The 18,983-nt window shown below is 36.8% G+C and overlaps 1 protein-coding gene across 2 annotated transcripts in view; it reads left to right on the top strand.

Annotated features, from left to right (window-relative positions):
- The first annotated feature begins 1,872 nt into the window (after window positions 1-1,872).
- The window catches only part of LOC115215839 (DNA-directed RNA polymerase I subunit RPA2), a 75,020-nt gene continuing 57,909 nt past the window's right edge, over window positions 1,873-18,983 (top strand). The window contains exons 1-7 of one of the 2 annotated variants that reach the window (XM_036506171.1): window positions 1,873-2,410; window positions 8,222-8,299; window positions 9,806-9,865; window positions 11,068-11,142; window positions 12,349-12,468; window positions 14,125-14,190; window positions 16,272-16,346. In XM_036506171.1, coding sequence (XP_036362064.1) covers window positions 2,318-2,410; window positions 8,222-8,299; window positions 9,806-9,865; window positions 11,068-11,142; window positions 12,349-12,468; window positions 14,125-14,190; window positions 16,272-16,346 — 567 coding nt within the window. In that variant the 5' untranslated portion in view covers window positions 1,873-2,317. The remainder of the gene's footprint in view (window positions 2,411-8,221; window positions 8,300-9,805; window positions 9,866-11,067; window positions 11,143-12,348; window positions 12,469-14,124; window positions 14,191-16,271; window positions 16,347-18,983) is intronic. The other variant, XM_029785169.2, reaches the window with a different exon arrangement.

Here is an 18,983-nt window from a genome sequence, read left to right on the forward strand (position 1 = left end):
GATTTTTTCCCCAATTTATATCACAGCCTCCGACAAGCTGGGGCATCCTTTTATGAAAAAATATTTCGCAAATTTTTACAATATGACCCACACTCCACGCACCCGATTTAGGCATATTATTGTTTTGTTTTTAGCCCTTCAAAACCATGGGGGAAGCCTTTTTGGTAAAAAAAAAATAAAGAAAATATTCAAAAAATATCGTTAATATTTTTATTGGGCGACGAAATTCATCGATTTAAGAGATGTGGCTGTTGTTTCTAGCACATGCCAACACAACCCTCCTCGTTTGTTTATCAATATCAAGTGACAGGATGTTGTCTCAGTTTTTAGACACAGCAAATGATATCAGCTCAAAAGAGAGCATAGGATTGGTTAAAATTCGAAAAATTAAACTACGTTAAACGAACAAATTACAATTTTCTCAAGAAAGCCAAGTGAAAATAATGTTTTCTTTTGACACATTCTGCCAGTATACAAAGTTTTAAAGTGTTTAGTTAACTAGAAATTGTGTTGAAATCTGGCTATCAAAAGGAAAAGATCCGAAAATTGTAATTTGTAAGTTTAGGGTAGTTTAATTTTTCGAATTTTAACCAATCGATTACCTCTATTGAGCTAAAATCATTTGCTGCGTCTAAAACTGAGACAACATCCTGTCACTAACCCTAAATTTTAGCCTTTCGTTTCTTTTTCTTAATTGTTAAATTAATTTAATTGTTACGCGTGTGTCTAAAATTATTCGTTTTGTTTTTGTTTGGAGTTTTTGCTTTCGTTTTTTTTCTTAATTGTTAAATTAATTTAAGGATAACAATTAAGAAAAAAAAAACGAAAGCAATGGAAAATAATTTTAATTTAGCAATTAAGAAAAAAAAAAACGAAACCAAAAACTCCAAACAAAAACAAAACGAATAATTTGACACACGCGTAACAATTAAATTAATTTAACATTTAAGAAAAAAAAAACGAAAGGCTATAATTTAGGGTTAGGGTTAGTGACAGGATGTTGTCTCAGTTTTAGACGCAGCAAATGATTTTAGCTCAATCGATTGGTTAAAATTCGAAAAATTAAACAACGTTAAACTTTCAAATTACAATTTTCTCAAGAAAGCCAAGAGAAAAAAATGTTTTATTTTGACACATTCTACCAGTATACGAAGTTTAAAAGTGTTTAGTTAACTAGAAATTGTGTTTATCTTTTATTTTCCCCGAAAATGCTCCTCCCATGGTTTTGAAGTACAAAATAATTGGCCAAAATCGGTCCGGAGTGGACTGATGTGAGGGAGGGGAGTGTACAAAAACAAAAAAATTCTGAACGTGTTTTCCCCACATCATTTCGAAGGCTGTAGTAAAAAGAAAAATGGGTAGGATACATTGGAAAAATACTTTCGAAGTTGCTTCGGCCGATAGAATAACTACTAGACTAAAAAAAAATATAACTACTGCAGCCGATTTATTCGACCAAAACCTTTGATGTGGTGCCCCAGTATGGCCGCAGTCCAGTAAGGGAAACAAGTAAACGATATAAGATAATACCTTTACTTTCTACTTGTTTCAGTCATTGGACTGCGGCCTAGAAGGGTCAACAAAATTAATGCGGCGATCACAGACGATAATTTTAATTAAGACTAAATCTACAGACAGGACAATGATTAACAAAATTAAACAAAGGCAACGAATGTTTTTGATGAGTTGAGAATCAAAAGTGGTGACATTTCGGCGTGGTGCTAAAGACACCGTTTTCGGTGCTATCAGTAAAACAGCTGTGAAATGGAAAAAGGTATAACACGACCTTAATTTCCATTCAGCACTTATTAAACATTTACATTATATTATATCGTGGCCAGGAAGTGATGCCAGAATTTTCATACGTGTTAATGGATGGGTGAATAGAAGCGTTGGGAGCTCAATCGCGAGCCCAATCACTATTTTTTCGTGATTGAGCCGGATATTGAACTCTTCTACTGACTGATCCACCAACCCGTACGACAACGGCAAGTGAAAATTAAGACTGATAAACCTAACTTTTTCCCCACAGAGGTTACTCCTTTACCACCCCTTTCGCGAACGCGCATTTTTTTTGTCGTATCCGTTTAGAGGAAGTTACACCTATTACACTATTTTATTTTCATGACCGGGTCAAACGCTTTAGTTTAACCAAAATTACAGTAACCGAATATTTTCTTTGAATTTACCTCGTAATTGGGACCTTTTATAATGAATGAATTTAATTAAATTGTTACAGAGTGAGCGATACCCATTGCGTGTTCAAGTGGGAAGCGGAGCCTCGTTTTCGCTGTAATCACATTTCAGAAGCAAGCACATGTCGGGAAGCATGTCGGAAGACAAGAGAGATCTTTATTTTAAAGCTTTAAATTCTCCAAATTATGGCAGTTTGCACGATAAGCAACACAACGTAAGAGCTTACTTAATTTCATGTTATATTTATTTAATTTAAGCGATGATTATGGCAACTCTTTACTGTAATATTGTTATTTGTATTAACGGAACACGTGTGTCTTCAGTTACATTCGGTATCGGCAAGTAAACAAATCGATAAATGCGTATTAATCCAATTTATATTGAGTCTGAACACGATGTATTGATAATAACTCTGTTTAATCTTTGTAAATAATTCTTTAACAATATATATCCTGATCATCGGTTTGTGTATCTGTCTTCATCACGTAATTCATCACCCATGTTTCAACTTTGATTAAAAGTTACTGGAACCCTTAAACAGATGAATAACAAACTGTTGCGTTTTATTGTTTCTTTCTTGGCACCATCATTCGTTTCAATGAAATATTCTTGAAATTTATTATTACATTTCGCTTCATACATATACACTTGTTGATGATCATGGGGTGCTATATTCTATTCTGTAAAATATTAGGCTTTTTGTGCCGTTACGAAACTATTGTTAAATATTACTTGGATTGTCTTGGGTCCTTTTAGGAAATTTGGGAAAAGTTAGAACGATACCCTTCCTTGTTTAAAATAACAAATATATAACCTTTAGTACTATAGGTTAGAAGTAACTTTCCGGCTAAACCCAGTGCTCGGCTTGGTTTCTGCTCAGAGTATTAGCTCTTCCAATTGTATTGCTAATTTAATAATTTTTCATGAACATTTAGTAGCATATGTCAATTTAAATTGGCTTCGCATCGAAACTTGGATTATGTCGCAGTACGATCCTAAAGTATTTACAAATTGATTTGGTTATTATCGGAATATCATTGTGGCCTGTTACAACTGTATGTTTTCGGTGCCCGGAGAACTCATTCTGGTTTCGATTTTCAATTATAAATTGGTGTCTTTTAAAGATGGTATATTTATCACATCTAAAACCCAAGCCATCATCATCATCATTGCCTATACGTAATATTTTAGGGCTAATATTGCCATCTGCTTGAAAGCACAGCAAAATCTCTCAAATTATGCCTCACCGTTTTAAATATAGAAAGTACATATTAGATAATGTAGTGCTATTTACCCTTGAAAAGACCAATGCTCACTGCCACACTGCTTTTGATAACAGACCTTACTGGATCAGAGTGAATCTGCGATTAAACAACAAAGATATTGTTAAAACGATGTCGACCAGGCCTGCTAATGCTAGAAAATAATGTTTCACTTAAGTCGATACTTTCTGTCAAAGCTTGAGAAAATGTTTTATTTTGGATAATGCTTACTTATGCGTATAAAACACACAAACTTATATTCTTTTTGTATAAGTCTATGCCCCTTGGCTGCTGGAAGTAGATTAGGATAATTGTGCTGATGACGCCTATCTAGACAGAAACACATACCCATAGCTATCATATTACCTCCAGATAAGCTTGTACTTTTCCTTAATTGTATGTTATCTTGGAAAAATTTTGATTCTTGATATAATCCCACCTCCTCATATAGAACTAGTCTCAATTGCCATTTGGTATAGGCAGAGATAATTATAATAAATCAAGAATTTATAATGTATGGTATTTTATATGCCTTGTTCATATACATACTACTGCCACCCTGCCTTATTTCTCTTAGCTCTTTTTTGTTTTACATTTATTAGGAATAGAATTAAAATAGATGTGATGCAGTTTGGTTTTGTGCCTGGGAAGTGTACCAGAGATGCCATCTTCCTAGTGAGATAGCTGCAGAAGTATCAGGCCAAAAGTAAACCATTGTACTTGACTTTCATTGACCTGGAGAAAACTTTTGACAGAATCCCTTGCTCTGTTATCTGATGGTCTCTAAAGAAGTTAGGAGTTGATGAGTGGCTTGTTAGAGCTGTACAAGCTATGTATAGCAGTGTTATTCGGAGAGTAAGAGTTGGCGATGAATATAGTGATGAATTTAGTGTACAAGTAGGGGTTCACTAGGGTTCAGTTCTCAGTTCACTCTTGTTCATCATAGCCTTCCAGGTTATAACAGAGGAATTTAAAACTGGATGCCTGTGAGAGCTGATGACCTTGCTCTTATTGCAAAATTGGAGAAGAAATTTCAGGTAGGGAAGCAAAACCTGGAATCAAAGGGTTTAAAGTTAATCTAGCAACACCTAAAGTTGTTTAAAGAAAGTGGATAAAAGTCTCTTTCCGTCAGGTAAATGGCCCTGCTCACTATATAGGAAAGGCATTGGAAGAAATTCCAGTCGTTGTACCCAGTGCAAATTATGGACACATAAGAGGTGTAATGGAATTAGTGGTAGATTAACAGAGATAGTCTTCATATGTGGTAGATGTACAGGAACAATTAACACTAAGAGTACACGGGACTTAGACTCTCTTAAATGTCCAGAAGGTTCTCTTGAGGTTGTGGATAGTTTCTGTTACCTAGGTAACCAAATTAGCAGTGGTAGAGGATGTTCTGAAAGTATTGTTGCTAGAACAAGAACAGGATGGAGGAAGTTCAGAGAGTTATTATCTCTGTTGACAACAAGAGGTCTCTCTCTCAGAGTGAAAGGTAGATAGTATGATACTTGTGTATGAACAGCTATACTCCATGGTAGTGAGACGTGGGCTCTAATTGCAGAAGGCGTGCATAGATTAGGTAGGAATGAAGGCAGTGCGCAACATCAGTGTGTATGTACAACAAAGTGTAAATGGACTGAGAGAAAATTTGGGCATAAGAGGTATCAAATGCAGCATGCAAGAGAGAAGACTATGCTGGTTTGGACATATGATGCGTATGAATGAAGACAGCTGTATAAAGAAGTACCAATCACTGAGAGTGGATGGCACCTGTGGAAGAGGGAAACCTAGGAAAACATGGGTTGAAGTTGTGAGGACCGGTCTCAGGATGTTGGCCCTCATTGAAGAGATGACAATGAGCCAAGATGTCTGGTGATATGAGATTCGTGAGAAGACCTGCACATCTCGGCTGTGTGTTCCACCCATACATTAAAAATTTTCACATATCGTATCTCGTTAAATCAAACTACATCTTAGCTTCTCTGCTTTCTCACATTTCCTCTTTTTTCATGCACTCTGCTTACTTCTCTCTCCCCATTGCAACCCAATCCTGTCCTACTGTATCTTTGCTATCCTGTTTTCACCAGTCACTCCATTCTCTATGTTCCCTCTTCTTTGCATTCACATGAACTCATGCACCCTTAGCAATGCTCTATCATCCCATTTTTATTCTCTCACTTGTTCTCTTTCACTCTCATTCATGATCACTCCTTCTCTTTCTCTCTACAGCAAGACACCTGTTTCTGTCCCTCTGTCATACACTAATCTCTCAGCACCTGGCACAAAGCGCCACCCCCATCTTTGTCTCCCAAGTTATTTGGTGACCCCATCAGTACTGCTGCCATGTAAAAAGCATCAGGTTCACACTGTAAAGTGGTTGGCATTTAGAATGGTTTCCAGCTATAAAAACAATTTCAAAACAAATCTCACTTGTGCTGATGCCACATGAAAAGTACCCAGTCCAATCTGTAAAGCACTTGGCACTAGGAAGGGTATCCAGCCAGAAAAACCATGCCAAAACAGCTTGGTACAGTCCTCTGGTTTGCCAGTTCCTGTCAAGCTGTCCAACCCACGCCAGTGTGGAAAATGGACATTAAATGATGATGATGATGTGTGTGTAAACCCAAATCAAAACTTTAGCTGTCACTTACATACAATGATTATGAACTGGTGGTAGGTAACATACTTTTGCTAATTGTTTTAGGTGCCTATGTAGTCATGGGTATTTGACTGTGGACAGAGACTCTAACACCTTGGCTTTCCCGTCCCTTAACCCAATGGAGTATGAGGATAGGATTACTGAAAGTGTCCTCACCCTCAAGGTAACACTTTCATGCCCATTGTTTTGGTGTTCAACGTTTGATCATAAAAGCTTGTCAGTTCTATTCTTTGACCAGGCAGCACATAGTGGCCTTCCAACAAAGTACTTTGTTTCTCATTGTTCCAGTGTACTCAGCTGAAAATAAGTACAAGCCTTAGGTGGTGCAGCCCTTTCATGTTCCACTGGGTGAGGGAGTAGGAGGGCTGAAAGGATTTATATCTGCTCACATAGGCACCTAAAAGAATTAGCAAATGTCTGGTATATGCCACCAATTCTTATTCACTTCCAGATGATTCTATAAAGCAGTGGTTCCCAAAGTAGGCGGTATTGCCCCCCTGGGGGGCGGTTGAATGTTCCTAGGGGGTGTTGGAGAAAAGTGGGGCAATAATGGGGTAGCTAGTCGTGTAAAAACAACAATAATGGTTTCATTAAGTGAATTACAGTCGCTTTGAATTTGCTTCAGAAAGAGGTCTGTGTTTGGGGTGGGGGTACTAGGAATGTGGTCTGGGTGTCAAGGGGATGGCAGCCCGAAAAAGTTTGGGGACCACTGCTATAAAGAAACATTTTTTTTTGTTAAACTTAAATGAGTTAACTTTCTAACAGCAGACTGAACCACCCAACCACCTACTTTTTGCTGTTACCACTAAAAGCATTCAGTACACTGTGTAAGTGGTTGGTAATCCAGCAGTAATAATGTAAGGCTAGAGAGGAAGACGCTTTAGTCTTGCCAAATATAAAGCAACACTTCTGGTGCTGGTGCCATCCAGTATACTTTGTAAAGTGGTTGGTGGTTAGGAAAGGTTTCAAGTTGTAGAAACCATGGTGTAACTGAGAGACATTGGAATAAGGCATGGTCTTCTGACCTGTTGGAGCCTGTTGAATTATCCCAGCCCATGCCAGCATGGAAAACCAAATGTAAAATGGTGATGCTGATTATTTTCTTGCAATTCTAAATTAATATGTGACACATAAAACAGGATCAATTCTAATAGAAATGATTTTTATTCCAGAGGAGCTTTGGAGTAGAACATCTTGTTCTGCAGTTTGGTGCTCTGATGTAAAGATATTTGTTTGGCTCAACATGTGTGCATACAACCTATATAGAAGAAAGCTCTTTTAGTCCTCACCTAGACAAACTTAGATGCTGGAGGCATGATAGAAATACATTCAGACTTTTCTGTAAAACCATTGGCAATAACAAGGGCATCCAACCATAAGAACAAAAAGTATACACTGGCAAAGATGAGTAGTTATTTTTTTTGCTGTGGCAAGGCTCAGTGAGATTCATCTAATTGATGCCACCAAATAAAAATGAATCAAAGACTGATCATAATGATGGTGTTCTACCTTCTTTTGTCTGCAGAGGTGAAAACAAATAATAGTCAGATGGTGCAAGAGATTCCACCCAAGTTCATGCAACTTTGTATGGGTAGCCAAAGACACATGTAGTTGGGGGTAGTCCTGGTTGAATACAGCCCCTTTCCTGTTGGAAAGCACTGATTCAAATTTGCTAGCTGACTGCAGTGCACATCAGAATCAATGGTCTGATTTTGTGGGAGTAACTCATAGTAAATAATGCCTTTGAAATCCCAACAGCTCCAAAGTATATCTTTTTTAAATGAATATTCTGTTTCAGAAGCTGTTTTGGAGGATTATCATGCAAACTCCAGGATCTTTCTCTCACTATGTTATCATAAACAATCCATTTTTTATCTCCAGTTACCAGTTGTTTCAGGAAAGGCCTATTTTCATTGCATTTCAGAAGCATGTCACAGATGGAATACCGGTCTATGCAGTTTAGTTTTGACAGATTGTGAAGTATTTGTGAATGGTACTTTTGGAAACTTCCAACTGCTTTGCAAATTCTCTAGTCATAATATTTGATTAATTTGCATAATCTGTGCAAGTAATTTATATAATTTATGTTTATCTCTATTTTCAGCTTATTCAGTATTTGGTACGTTCACATGTGGATTCCTTCAATTTTATGCTTGCTAACACTCTTCAGAGAAGTTTAGAGGTAAGTTGTCGATTCATCTTAAAGTTAAGAAATTATTTGTAACTAAGACAAAAAATGTGTTCCTTTTTATCTGCTACACAGAGAAAAGTCACTTTAGACCTCAATGAGCAGAGAGATAGTTTTTAATCGCTTTAAATAGGCAAGGCATTTTTACTTACACATCTTGCTCTATGCTAATCTTGTGTTTATAATCCCAGAGCAAAAGCTATGACTGTTGTGAGGTGAAGGTACTCGACTACTGACCACATGGTCATAAGTTTAGACAGTATTATGTCACTTAACTCTGCTTACTCCATCTGTCTAGAACAGGTTTCACCCTCTATATCACACTTGAGTGGTCAGCATTAGAGAAGATATCTATCTGCTATCTGTGAAAACAGTTGTTCCAACAAATAACCATCTTATAATAACGGTAAAACATTGAAAAAACAAAATGTGCTAAATTAAGCTTATTATTTTTAAGAACATTTACTGACAGGGAGATTACAATACTGAGAGTAGCGTCAAATATAGAAGGCAAATGTCTCTATGCTCAAGCAACCCATTTGCAACTAACTTTGAATTTGTTTCCTGACCTTTGGACTTATCTGATTTTGGTGTCAATAAAATATAAATTCCATTCATTGAAATTTTTAATAAAATAACTCCTTATCTGAGTTTTCCCATACCAACCTGCCTAAAACTGATCCTGGTTCTGTTATACAAACTCCCTGTTTTGAAGTGATCTAAATTAAGGCTTCCCATCACAACAAAGTTATTTTACCAAATTCTTCATTATTTTCAAAATGAAGGAGTTGATGAGGCTTTCCATCTGTATTCCTTTATAAACACCAGAAAGAGAATTTTTCTTTACTGGTTGAATAAGGTGTCAGATAAAAGTTAATATCCCAGCCAAAACAAATTTTATAGTAAAACAAAAATAAAACAAATCTATCGTGAATGTTTGGGTTTGACTTCTAAAGAGTTGCAATTTTGATGTAAATGACTCTTATTCAGCTTCACGTCTGCCAGCTACATCTGTGGTCTGTCTGATATTTATACTAGAATATGTAGGTATCTTCTGGTTTATACAATATGACTGAGAAAACTTGCAGAACAGTCATTGGTCTAAAACTGAGACCCAGCTAAGTCAAATTTGAGATCCTTTGTTTGTCAAAGTGCATATTCTCTTTATGTTAATAATTTTGCTACAGTAAATATTACTGTAGAATATATTTGGTGATCCTGCCAGTTCTGGTACTACTTAAAAAGAATCCAGTTCACGCTGTAAAGTGGTTGACATTTGGAAGAGCATCCAACAGTAAAAACCTTGCCAAAACAGACTCAGAAGTCTGGTGCGGTCTTCTGCCTGGCCAGCTCTTGTCAAACCATCCAACCCATGCCAGCATGAAAGCAGGATGTTAAATGATGATGATGATATTCTATAGTGGCACAAAAGTTAGTGTTCCTTATCTTTCCATCGTGATTCATTTATTTCTAATGATTTCCTAATTCAATTTATTCCAGAGTTTGCCTGAGCATGCATTCAGGACTGAATATGGACAAATTATTTCTTTCAACATTAAGGTAAGTAATGGAAGAGTGATGCTGGACATTTTATAATTTAGTGGAGAAATTAATTTTGTAAATTTATCCATAACAAATATATATCAGTTCACTACAAGCTACACAAATGGGTGAGATATTGGTCCCTCAACCCCAATTACATATTATTTGTTCCTCAAGAAAATCTTCATGTACTGTTTCTTACCACAGCTACCCATTAGTATCAATAATGTATTTTACAGGATATAAAAAAATTACATTCACACACATGGTTTATTGTTCATCTTAAACACTGATGTACAAAAACAGGTTTGGCTATTATTATCAATGATGATGATGGTGATGATGTTGTTTAGCCCTTAATCAGTGATTGAGTAAATTTATTGTCAAAGGTATTCCAGCTACAAACATTTGATTTTTAATTCTAGGTTAGCTTATATTGGACCTCATTATCCAATAGTTCATGACTTCTTCAAGGCAGTAGGATGTGATTTGAGGAAAATATGGCAGGTTCATAAAATTGGCCTCTGTTGTTGCAAGTAATAGCATTGAGGTTTAAAGATGGGTGCAAGCAGTTTTGAAAATTAATAATGCTTAGAGGACTCCTTAGAAGTTGTTGATTGCTTCTATCATGTAAGCAAACAGATTAACAATGGAGGAAGGTGTAGTTCTAAATATGTTGTAGTATCATCTGAGGAATTGTTACTTCTGCTGGCAACAAAAGGATTCTCTGAATAAAAGGCAGAGTGTTTGATACTTGTGTTTAAAGTGCTGTGTGGCATGGCAGAAAAACATAGGCATTGAACGTGGAGGGTTTACAAAAGCTGGGGAAAAAATGAAGCAAGCATAATCCACCAGATGTGTAAGTAATGTTTGGGTGGATGAATGAGGGACCATTAATGGAACTTGTGAAAAACTGAAGACTGAAATGGAAAAGCATATGGATGATTAGCAGTGGTTAAAGAAGTTCCAAGCAATCTAGATGGGAGGAACCTACAGAACATCCAGGATGACACAAGAAGGAATGGTAACAGCTAATTTCAGGAGATTGAACTGCATAAAGGAAATGGCAAAGAGATCACAAACGATGAGATTTTGTGCTAGAGAAAAACACATCTAACACATGCAAGTAGGTAAAGCCAGGTGTAAAATGATGATGGTGAAAACAATGATGATGCTGTTATTTTATTTTTATTTTGAATTTCCTAATTTTATTTTTCTAGGATATCTTTATTGGTAATCCCACAGTTTCTAAATCAAATGTGTCTGGAGCAACACAGATGCTTTATCCAGCAGAAGTAAGTTGTTGTTGTTACTACTACTACTACTACTACTACTACTACTACTACTACTAGCAGCAGTGCTGAGCTTGCAGAATCATTATCACAAAGAACAAAATGCTGAGTAGCATTTCTTTCAGTTTTATGTTCTGTGTTCAAATTCTGCTAAGGTCAACTTTGCTTTTCACCCATTTGGGGTTGACGAAATAAGTAACATTTGAGCATTGGGGTCATTGTAATTCAGTGGCCCCTCTCTGAGAATTTCAGGCATTATGCCTGAGCTGGCAGAATCAGAAATGCTTGGCAGCATTTCGTCACTCTGTATGTTCTGAGTTAAAATTCCTCTCAAGTTGACTTTGCCTTTCATCCTTTCAGAGTTAATAAAATAAGGTACCAGTCATATATTAGGGTTGATGCAATCGACTAACCCCTACCTCCTTCTAAAACTTGTGTTCTTGTGCTGAAATTCGAAACACCTATTATCATTAAGCTGCCAGAATTGTTTGCACATCGAACGAAGCGCTCAACAGCATTTCTTCTGGTTGTGTACCCTGTGCCATAATTAGAAAAAGTTGTTGTTGTTGTAATAATGAATTGACAGAATCTGTTGCAGAGACAAAATGTCTCAGATCCAATCCCATCAAAATCAATTTTGGCTTTCATTCCTTCTGGATCAATAAAATAAAATAGCAGTCAAATACTGGATTTGATATAATATGGACTGGCCACTTCCCTAAAATATGATGTCATGTACCTCTGTGAGAAATTATTATTAGTGGCAGCAGATTGGCAGAACTATTAGAACATTGGACAAAATGCTTTGCAGTCAATTCAAAAATTAAAATTTATCAACGTATTATATTATATTCTTATAATAAATATTAAATACAAATTACATACAATTGTTTCAATTCTTACCCATAATAAAATTATAAAAATCCATATATATATGAATGTGTGTATGTTTGTGTTTTTGTGCTATTATCACATGATAGTTGTAAATAAGTGTGTCCGTCATTTCCAATATTCTGCGCAAACATGTCGGGACTTGGGGAAATGTTACTTGGAAACAGATGAAGGTTAGCAACAGGAAGGGCTTATAATGGCCATAGACAATCTGCCTCAACAAATTCCATCTTACCCATGCAAGCATGGAAAAGTAAGATGATGATTAGATATAATGTGTGTTTAATTTGAATAATATTTTCTCTTTTTTCAATAAAGTGTCGTCAAAGAAGAATCTCTTATACGGGTCCATTAATTGTCACACTTGGCTGGTCCATCGATGGAGTCAAACAAGAAGCTATTCCTAAACATTTAGGAGACGTTCCAGTTATGGTAAAAGTATGTGATATTCCTGTATTTCGTTTCCCTGATTTACCTCTTTGTCACCATAATGGGTAGGAGAGGTTTGTAAATTGTATATATTTATGTCCCCACCTCGCTCCTCATCCTTGCTGATACTTTCATTCTCCTTGTATTTAAATACTGCTTTTGGTTGAATAGACCCGAAGCACAGTACTTTGCCATACCTTTAGAATCCAATCTAATTACCATTTTTACAAGTCTTCTTGTACTTACCTTTACCTCTACATTATCAGCCCTCTATTACCAGCTTCTTCTCCTGTTCACTTGGCATTTCTCATCCATTCACATTCTCTAGATGCTGAAACAAAATATTGTTCTCTCTTTTAAAAGCAGAACATTATTTTGATGGGTTTTGCAAAGCTCAATGTAAGGCATTCACTTATTGGCTGATCACTTAAATGTTGGTGTACTGAAGCATCACTAAAGGGACCCCCACCATATGCATTCCTGCGGAATCCCCTGACAACATATATTTAAAATGGTATTTTTATAGATCAAGCATGGCAGTGTCAGTGGTTCACGTCTTTCTGTTCGCAAAACGCAGGCTTTCTCCAATGTAGACTAAATGTTTGATATGTCAGACGAGTCAGAAAGTAACGATGATTGTCTGGATAGTGGAAATGATGTTGATTTGTGTTGTTGTTGTTGTTGTTATAATTCTGATACTGATTCAGATGAGAAGCACAAGACATGTTTAAGTCATGTGGATATTGAGGCTGTGTATGAGTATGGCAGTGCTGAGTGTAGTAACAGAAATGAGTTGCAGAGGGATAATGATACCTCTGTTAATGCAGATGATGTCTCTGCGGATAATTTGATGCATGTAATTAACTTGAAAATAACAAATCTCCTGTTATAAATGATTTTGTTGACCAAGATTGACCAGAATGGACACTAGCTAAAGCTAGGCCTGATGATTTTTATTCATTTATTTTTTTGGCTGCTATTAGTGTTGGGCCTTCAGTTTAAGATTATCTTGGGACAGAAACCAATAAATATTTCACCTACTGTATGGGAAGTGTGGAACAACTTCAAAAGCATTCCAAAATGTAGGCAAAGCGGCCGAGCACCTTTCAAACGTGGGCCTCACGGAGGCAATGACTAAGACCTTTGGCATTATTTCGTGCTTGAGAAGAAGACCCATCAAGCCGAGCAAAATTGCAGTTGTGGCACATAAAAGCACCTATTACACTCTCAGAGTGGTTGGTATTAGGAAGGGCATCCAGCCGTATAAACCATGCAAAATCAGACTGGATCCTGGTGCAGCCTTGCAGCATGCCAACCCAATCAAACCATTCAACCTATGACTGCATGGACAATGGATGTTAAATGAGGATGATGATGGTCTTTGACAACCATTGATGTTTGAGAAAAAGACAAGCATTTGTCAGTTTGCTTTTGAATATGGGATACTGTGTTTTAAGCAAATTTTCTGAAAATTCACCCACACCACAGGATTTAAAAAATTGAATGAGTTAACTGACGTAGTAGTAGACTTAATTTGTAATTAGTAGACTTAATTGATGGGGAAGATTTAATTTACTTTGAGAAAAATACAAATGTCACAACTTCCTGTTTCTGTTACTAATTTTAAAACTTTGTATCTAATAAAATATCTATTTTTTGTTGCAGTCTAATATTTGTAACTTAAAGAATTTAACACCAACTGAACTTGTTCAGAAAGGAGAAGAAGCAGAGGTATGGGAACATTTTAAAAGAATATCATTTTCATGTTTTGTAGTTTGGTTCTGTGTTATGTCTCTGGCAAAGATATTTAATTTTGTGTGTTACTTCTATTTAACTGTATCTGTAAGGCTGTTGTGGGTAGCGAGGGACCAACTCTAGCTTGTGCTGAGCTACAGTCTTTATGTGGCTGTGTAGTTAAACAGTTCACTTCCCAACCACATGGTTTCAGGTTCAGCCCTCTGCGTAGCACTTTGGGCAAGTGTCTTCCACTATAGACCCGAGCCTGTTGTGAGTGGATTTAATAGATGGAAACTAAAAGAAGCCTATTGTGTGTGCGTATTAGGCTAAATCTCAAAGATGTGAGAATAAGTTTCAAAAAATTTCTAGGCCATAAAAGTAACGACACAAGAAAAATATTATAGACTAATTTGGTTAAATGAAGCTGGAGGGTAAAGAGTCGAATGTATAATATTAGATGTCTAGTGAAAGGTTGAGCAGAAGGAAACAAAGAGATCATTTGGATATTAAAATGATTAGACATTATGTGCGAAAGAAATGGTTTCACTGGTATAGACATGTCTTGTGGATGGTTTGCATCTGCAAAATGAGAAAGTGTTGATGGAATGAGACAAATGGACACAACTGTTTGGGTTCTGATGATTTAGCACAGCTGACTGGACGTTTGGCCAATTATGGTGACTGTGCTTTCTGGTACCAGAGGCAAAGACACAGATCTATGCATACAGGTAGAAAGAGTGAGAGAGCAAGTTATCACAGTTTATTAAATGAACACAACATAAACACTTGCCCTCTTCTCATCCACATAAAAAAGCAATAAGGCTCACATGTATAAACAAAAGGAGAGGGAAACAGTAAAACAGTGGAAGTCAAATAAGTGAATGGCACCAAATAGGTGATGCCAAAACAGCTGTGCCAAAATGTCTCACACCTTAGATTTGTACATCATCATTATCGTCATTTAACATTTGTTTTCCATGCTGCAATGAGTTGGAACTGGTAAGGCCAAGGGCTGCACCAGGTTCCTTAGTCTGTTTTGGCATAGTTTCTTCAGCTGGATGCCCTTCCTAACACCAAGCACTCTACAGAGTGTACCATCATTTTTAATGTCCGCTTTCCATGCTGGTATGTGTTGGACGGTTTGACATGGAGTTCGTTGTCTGTTGTGGCATGGTTTCTATGACTGAATGCCTTTCTTAATGCCTACCACTTAACAGAGTGTGCTGGGTGCTTTTATGCAGTAGTGGCACATGAGCTTTTCAAGTGGCACCAACATCCCGACATCTAAAATGACAAACTTATATAAATGAAGGACAGCAGTTTTCCTTAGCTTGATCTGTCTTATCAAGTACAGCAAATTGCGACATCTTCCACTCCCTTGTCATTTCCTCAGTGTGGCCCAGCTTCTAAAGATCCTTTCTCACCGCTTGTCCCATGTCTTCCTGGGTCTACCCCTTCCATAGGTTCCCTCCACAATTAGAGCTTGGTACTTCTTCATGAAGCTGTCCTCATCCATATGCATCACCTGACCAAACCAGTGCAGTCTTCACTCCTGCACACATCTGATGCCTCTTACACCCAGGTTTTGTCTTAAACCATTTACACTCTGCCATGTGCATGCACACTGACATTAGCCGTCCAGCAGAACATGCTGGCTTCATTTCTTTCAAGCCTTTACAAGTCTTCTGTAGTTAAAAGCCTTTGTTTCACTGCCATGTAACATAGCTGTATGTACACAGGCATCATGCAATCTACCTTTTACTATGAGAGCGCGGCCCTTACAAACGTAGAAGCTCCCTGAACTTTGCCTAGCCCATTCTTATCCTAGCAACTACACTTTCAGAACTTCCTCCACTTAACTTGGCACCATCTCCAATTCATTTTACCTGTTACCTTGGTATTAGGATATCAGTTCTGTTGCGGTGGGCAGGTCTTCTTGAGTGCAGCAATACGCCACATATCTTGGTCATCAGTCACCTTCTTCTTGATAAGGAAAATTAAAATGTGCCCTTTATATTACCCTTATAGAAAAATGCAGTTTACTTCAAGAAAAAAAATTTATTTTTCATTTACAGGAAGCTGGTGGATATTTCATAATTAATGGGATTGAAAAAGTTGTGCGTTTAATTGTTGAAGTACGAAAAAATCATGTAAGTACTGTGCAATCCTCTTATTTGCTGTGTTAAATGTACTTCATCTAAAACTGTTTGTTTCTTCTGTCCTTACCTCATTATGTTTTCAATGTGTTTTATGTGAACACGATCTATAATACCATACATCCTGAAAGTGCTAACGCTACTCCTGATGTACCGATGTACCCATGCCTCTTCATATTTCTTGTACACTTCCCTTTTCTGTTTTTTTCTGTTTACTATGCATCTGTGTAAAGCCTTCATTGCTGTCTTTCTTAACTTGGCTTTATGGCTGTTGTCATCATCTTCATTTAGCATCCATTGTCCATGCTGGCATGGGTTGGATTGGTTGACCAGAGCTGGTAAGCTGAGGGGCTGCACCAGACTCCAGTCTGCTTGACATGGTTTCTACGACTGGATGCCCTTCCTTACACCAACCACTCTGAGAGTGTAATAGGTGCATTTACGTGCCACCGATACAGGTACCAGTTACATGACACCAGTATCTGTTGTCTGTCCTCGATTTCTTTTATCCGTTTCTGACAACCTGTGGTGTACCTGAGCATTGTTTACAACTAGCACCTCCTCATCATTGGCATCAGTGTCTTTAAGGCAGCGAGCTGGCAGAATTGTTAGCATGCCAGGCAATATGCTTAGTGGCAGTTTGTCCGTCTTTACATTCTGAGTTCAAATTCTGCCATGGTCATCCTTTCAGTGTTGATGAAATAATTACCAGTTATGTACTGGGGTTGATAGCCCCTCCCCTCAAATTTCAGGCCTTGTGCCTACAGTAGAAAGGATTATTATTGTTATTATTTTGCTTGTTCCTGTGTGTATATATATATATATATGGAGAGAAAGAGGAGGAAGGGAGACCAACAAAGAAACAAAATGAGAATAGCTGAATCAGTGAAAAAAATAGAAAGGGAAAATATGAAAGAGAGAGCAGGAAGGTCTACATTATAAGAGAATGTGGTTTTTATTAGAAAAAAGTGAGGGAGAGGAATGTCTATTATTAGAAAGAGCGAGGGGAGAAGGAGGTGTATATTATTCTGCATTCATGTGTTAAAATTGCAGGTACAATTGAAATGTTAAACATAGTGAAAGAGTGTCGTGAAGATTTATAAATTCATGCTTTACAAGATATATCAAGCGATAGTGAAATTAAAGTGAAATGACCTTAGCAAATAGCTGTGGAAATGACCTTCGTAAATAGCTGTGTTCCAGACTAAAACCTGTGGCCATGCTTGGACATCACTGTATTATTTTTGCTGTTAGGTTTAAATGCTTATCAGTATTATGAAAGTAGACAAATACCTTCATTGACTGAAGGGAAAGTTGATATGATTGTTACTGAGACAGACATGTCAGTAGGTTGGTGCACCTACTGATGCAAATAGAAAAATATATAATAGATATACAAGTGTTCATCATCATCATCATCATCGTTTAACGTCCGCTTTCCATGCTACATGGGTTGGACGGTTCAACTGGGGTCTGGCAAGCCCGAAGGCTGCACCAGGCCAGTCAGATCTGGCAGTGTTTCTACAGCTGGATGCCCTTCCTAATGCCAACCACTCTGAGAGTGTAGTGGGTGATTTTATGTTGCGAGGGTAAATCTAGAATTTTATTAATCTCGGGTAGATTTATGCCATTCATATTGCATTCAGTTCACACAGTCTGTAAAGTGTTTTATGTGATCACAGACTCTGCCTTTTTCATAATAAATATTTGAATTGGTTCATGTTTTGTATTTCTGTTTATGTGTGTGTGTCACATACAGTTTATATAGTCTTGTCAGTAAGTGAGCTCATACTCTTTCATATGTACATATAACTATATGAAATATAGTTTGTATTTATTTACTCTGTAAATATGTAATTAAGATTGTAAATAATAAACATTTAATCTATATATATATATATATAATGTTTTACCTTTCTAATTCATTTTTTTATTTCCTTAAACTCTAAAGCACATCATATCTGTCAAATGTATTACAAAGTAAATAAGCAATACATTCGAAATTCATTTCAATTATATTTAAAAGCAGTTTTGAAACTCCTTGTTTGTGTTTAATATACTAACATTATGTTTTCAAATGTGCTGGCTTATACTGTGGAATTTCCCTCCCTGGGTCCTGCTAGTTATTATTAAACAAATTTCCTTGTTTTATTGTGATACAAGTCTTTCCACTACTCTGTCACATTTACCTCACATATTGTAATATCTCTTAGGAGAATCACTTCTTGATGACTCTGTTCTGTCACATGAAACATTTCTCTTTGCTCTAACATACATTACTAACTGAAGGAAGCTGTTTGGTACCTCTTAAAGGTTCTTATGATCATCTTCATCTATCTCTACAGCATTAGCTACAAGTCCCAGATTCCTTCACTATCTATCAACTGTCCTTACCTGGCCAGTAAAATAAGTAATATTTTCCCGGATAGGAGACCAAGTTACTGAATATTGGAATATTCAGATGTTCAGAAAAGTATAAAAATGTGTAAATAAAAAAGAGTCCACGAAAGACAAGGGAGAGGAAATGAAATAAGGACAGCTACTGGTAATGATAATCTATCGTATTAGAAAGTGTTTCTTACAACTGGTGAGGTTGTGCACTAGTTTCCAACTCAGTTGTGACAAATACCA

The sequence above is a fragment of the Octopus sinensis genome, linkage group LG9 (assembly GCF_006345805.1).
Source record: "Octopus sinensis linkage group LG9, ASM634580v1, whole genome shotgun sequence".
Classification (NCBI taxonomy): domain Eukaryota; kingdom Metazoa; phylum Mollusca; class Cephalopoda; order Octopoda; family Octopodidae; genus Octopus; species Octopus sinensis.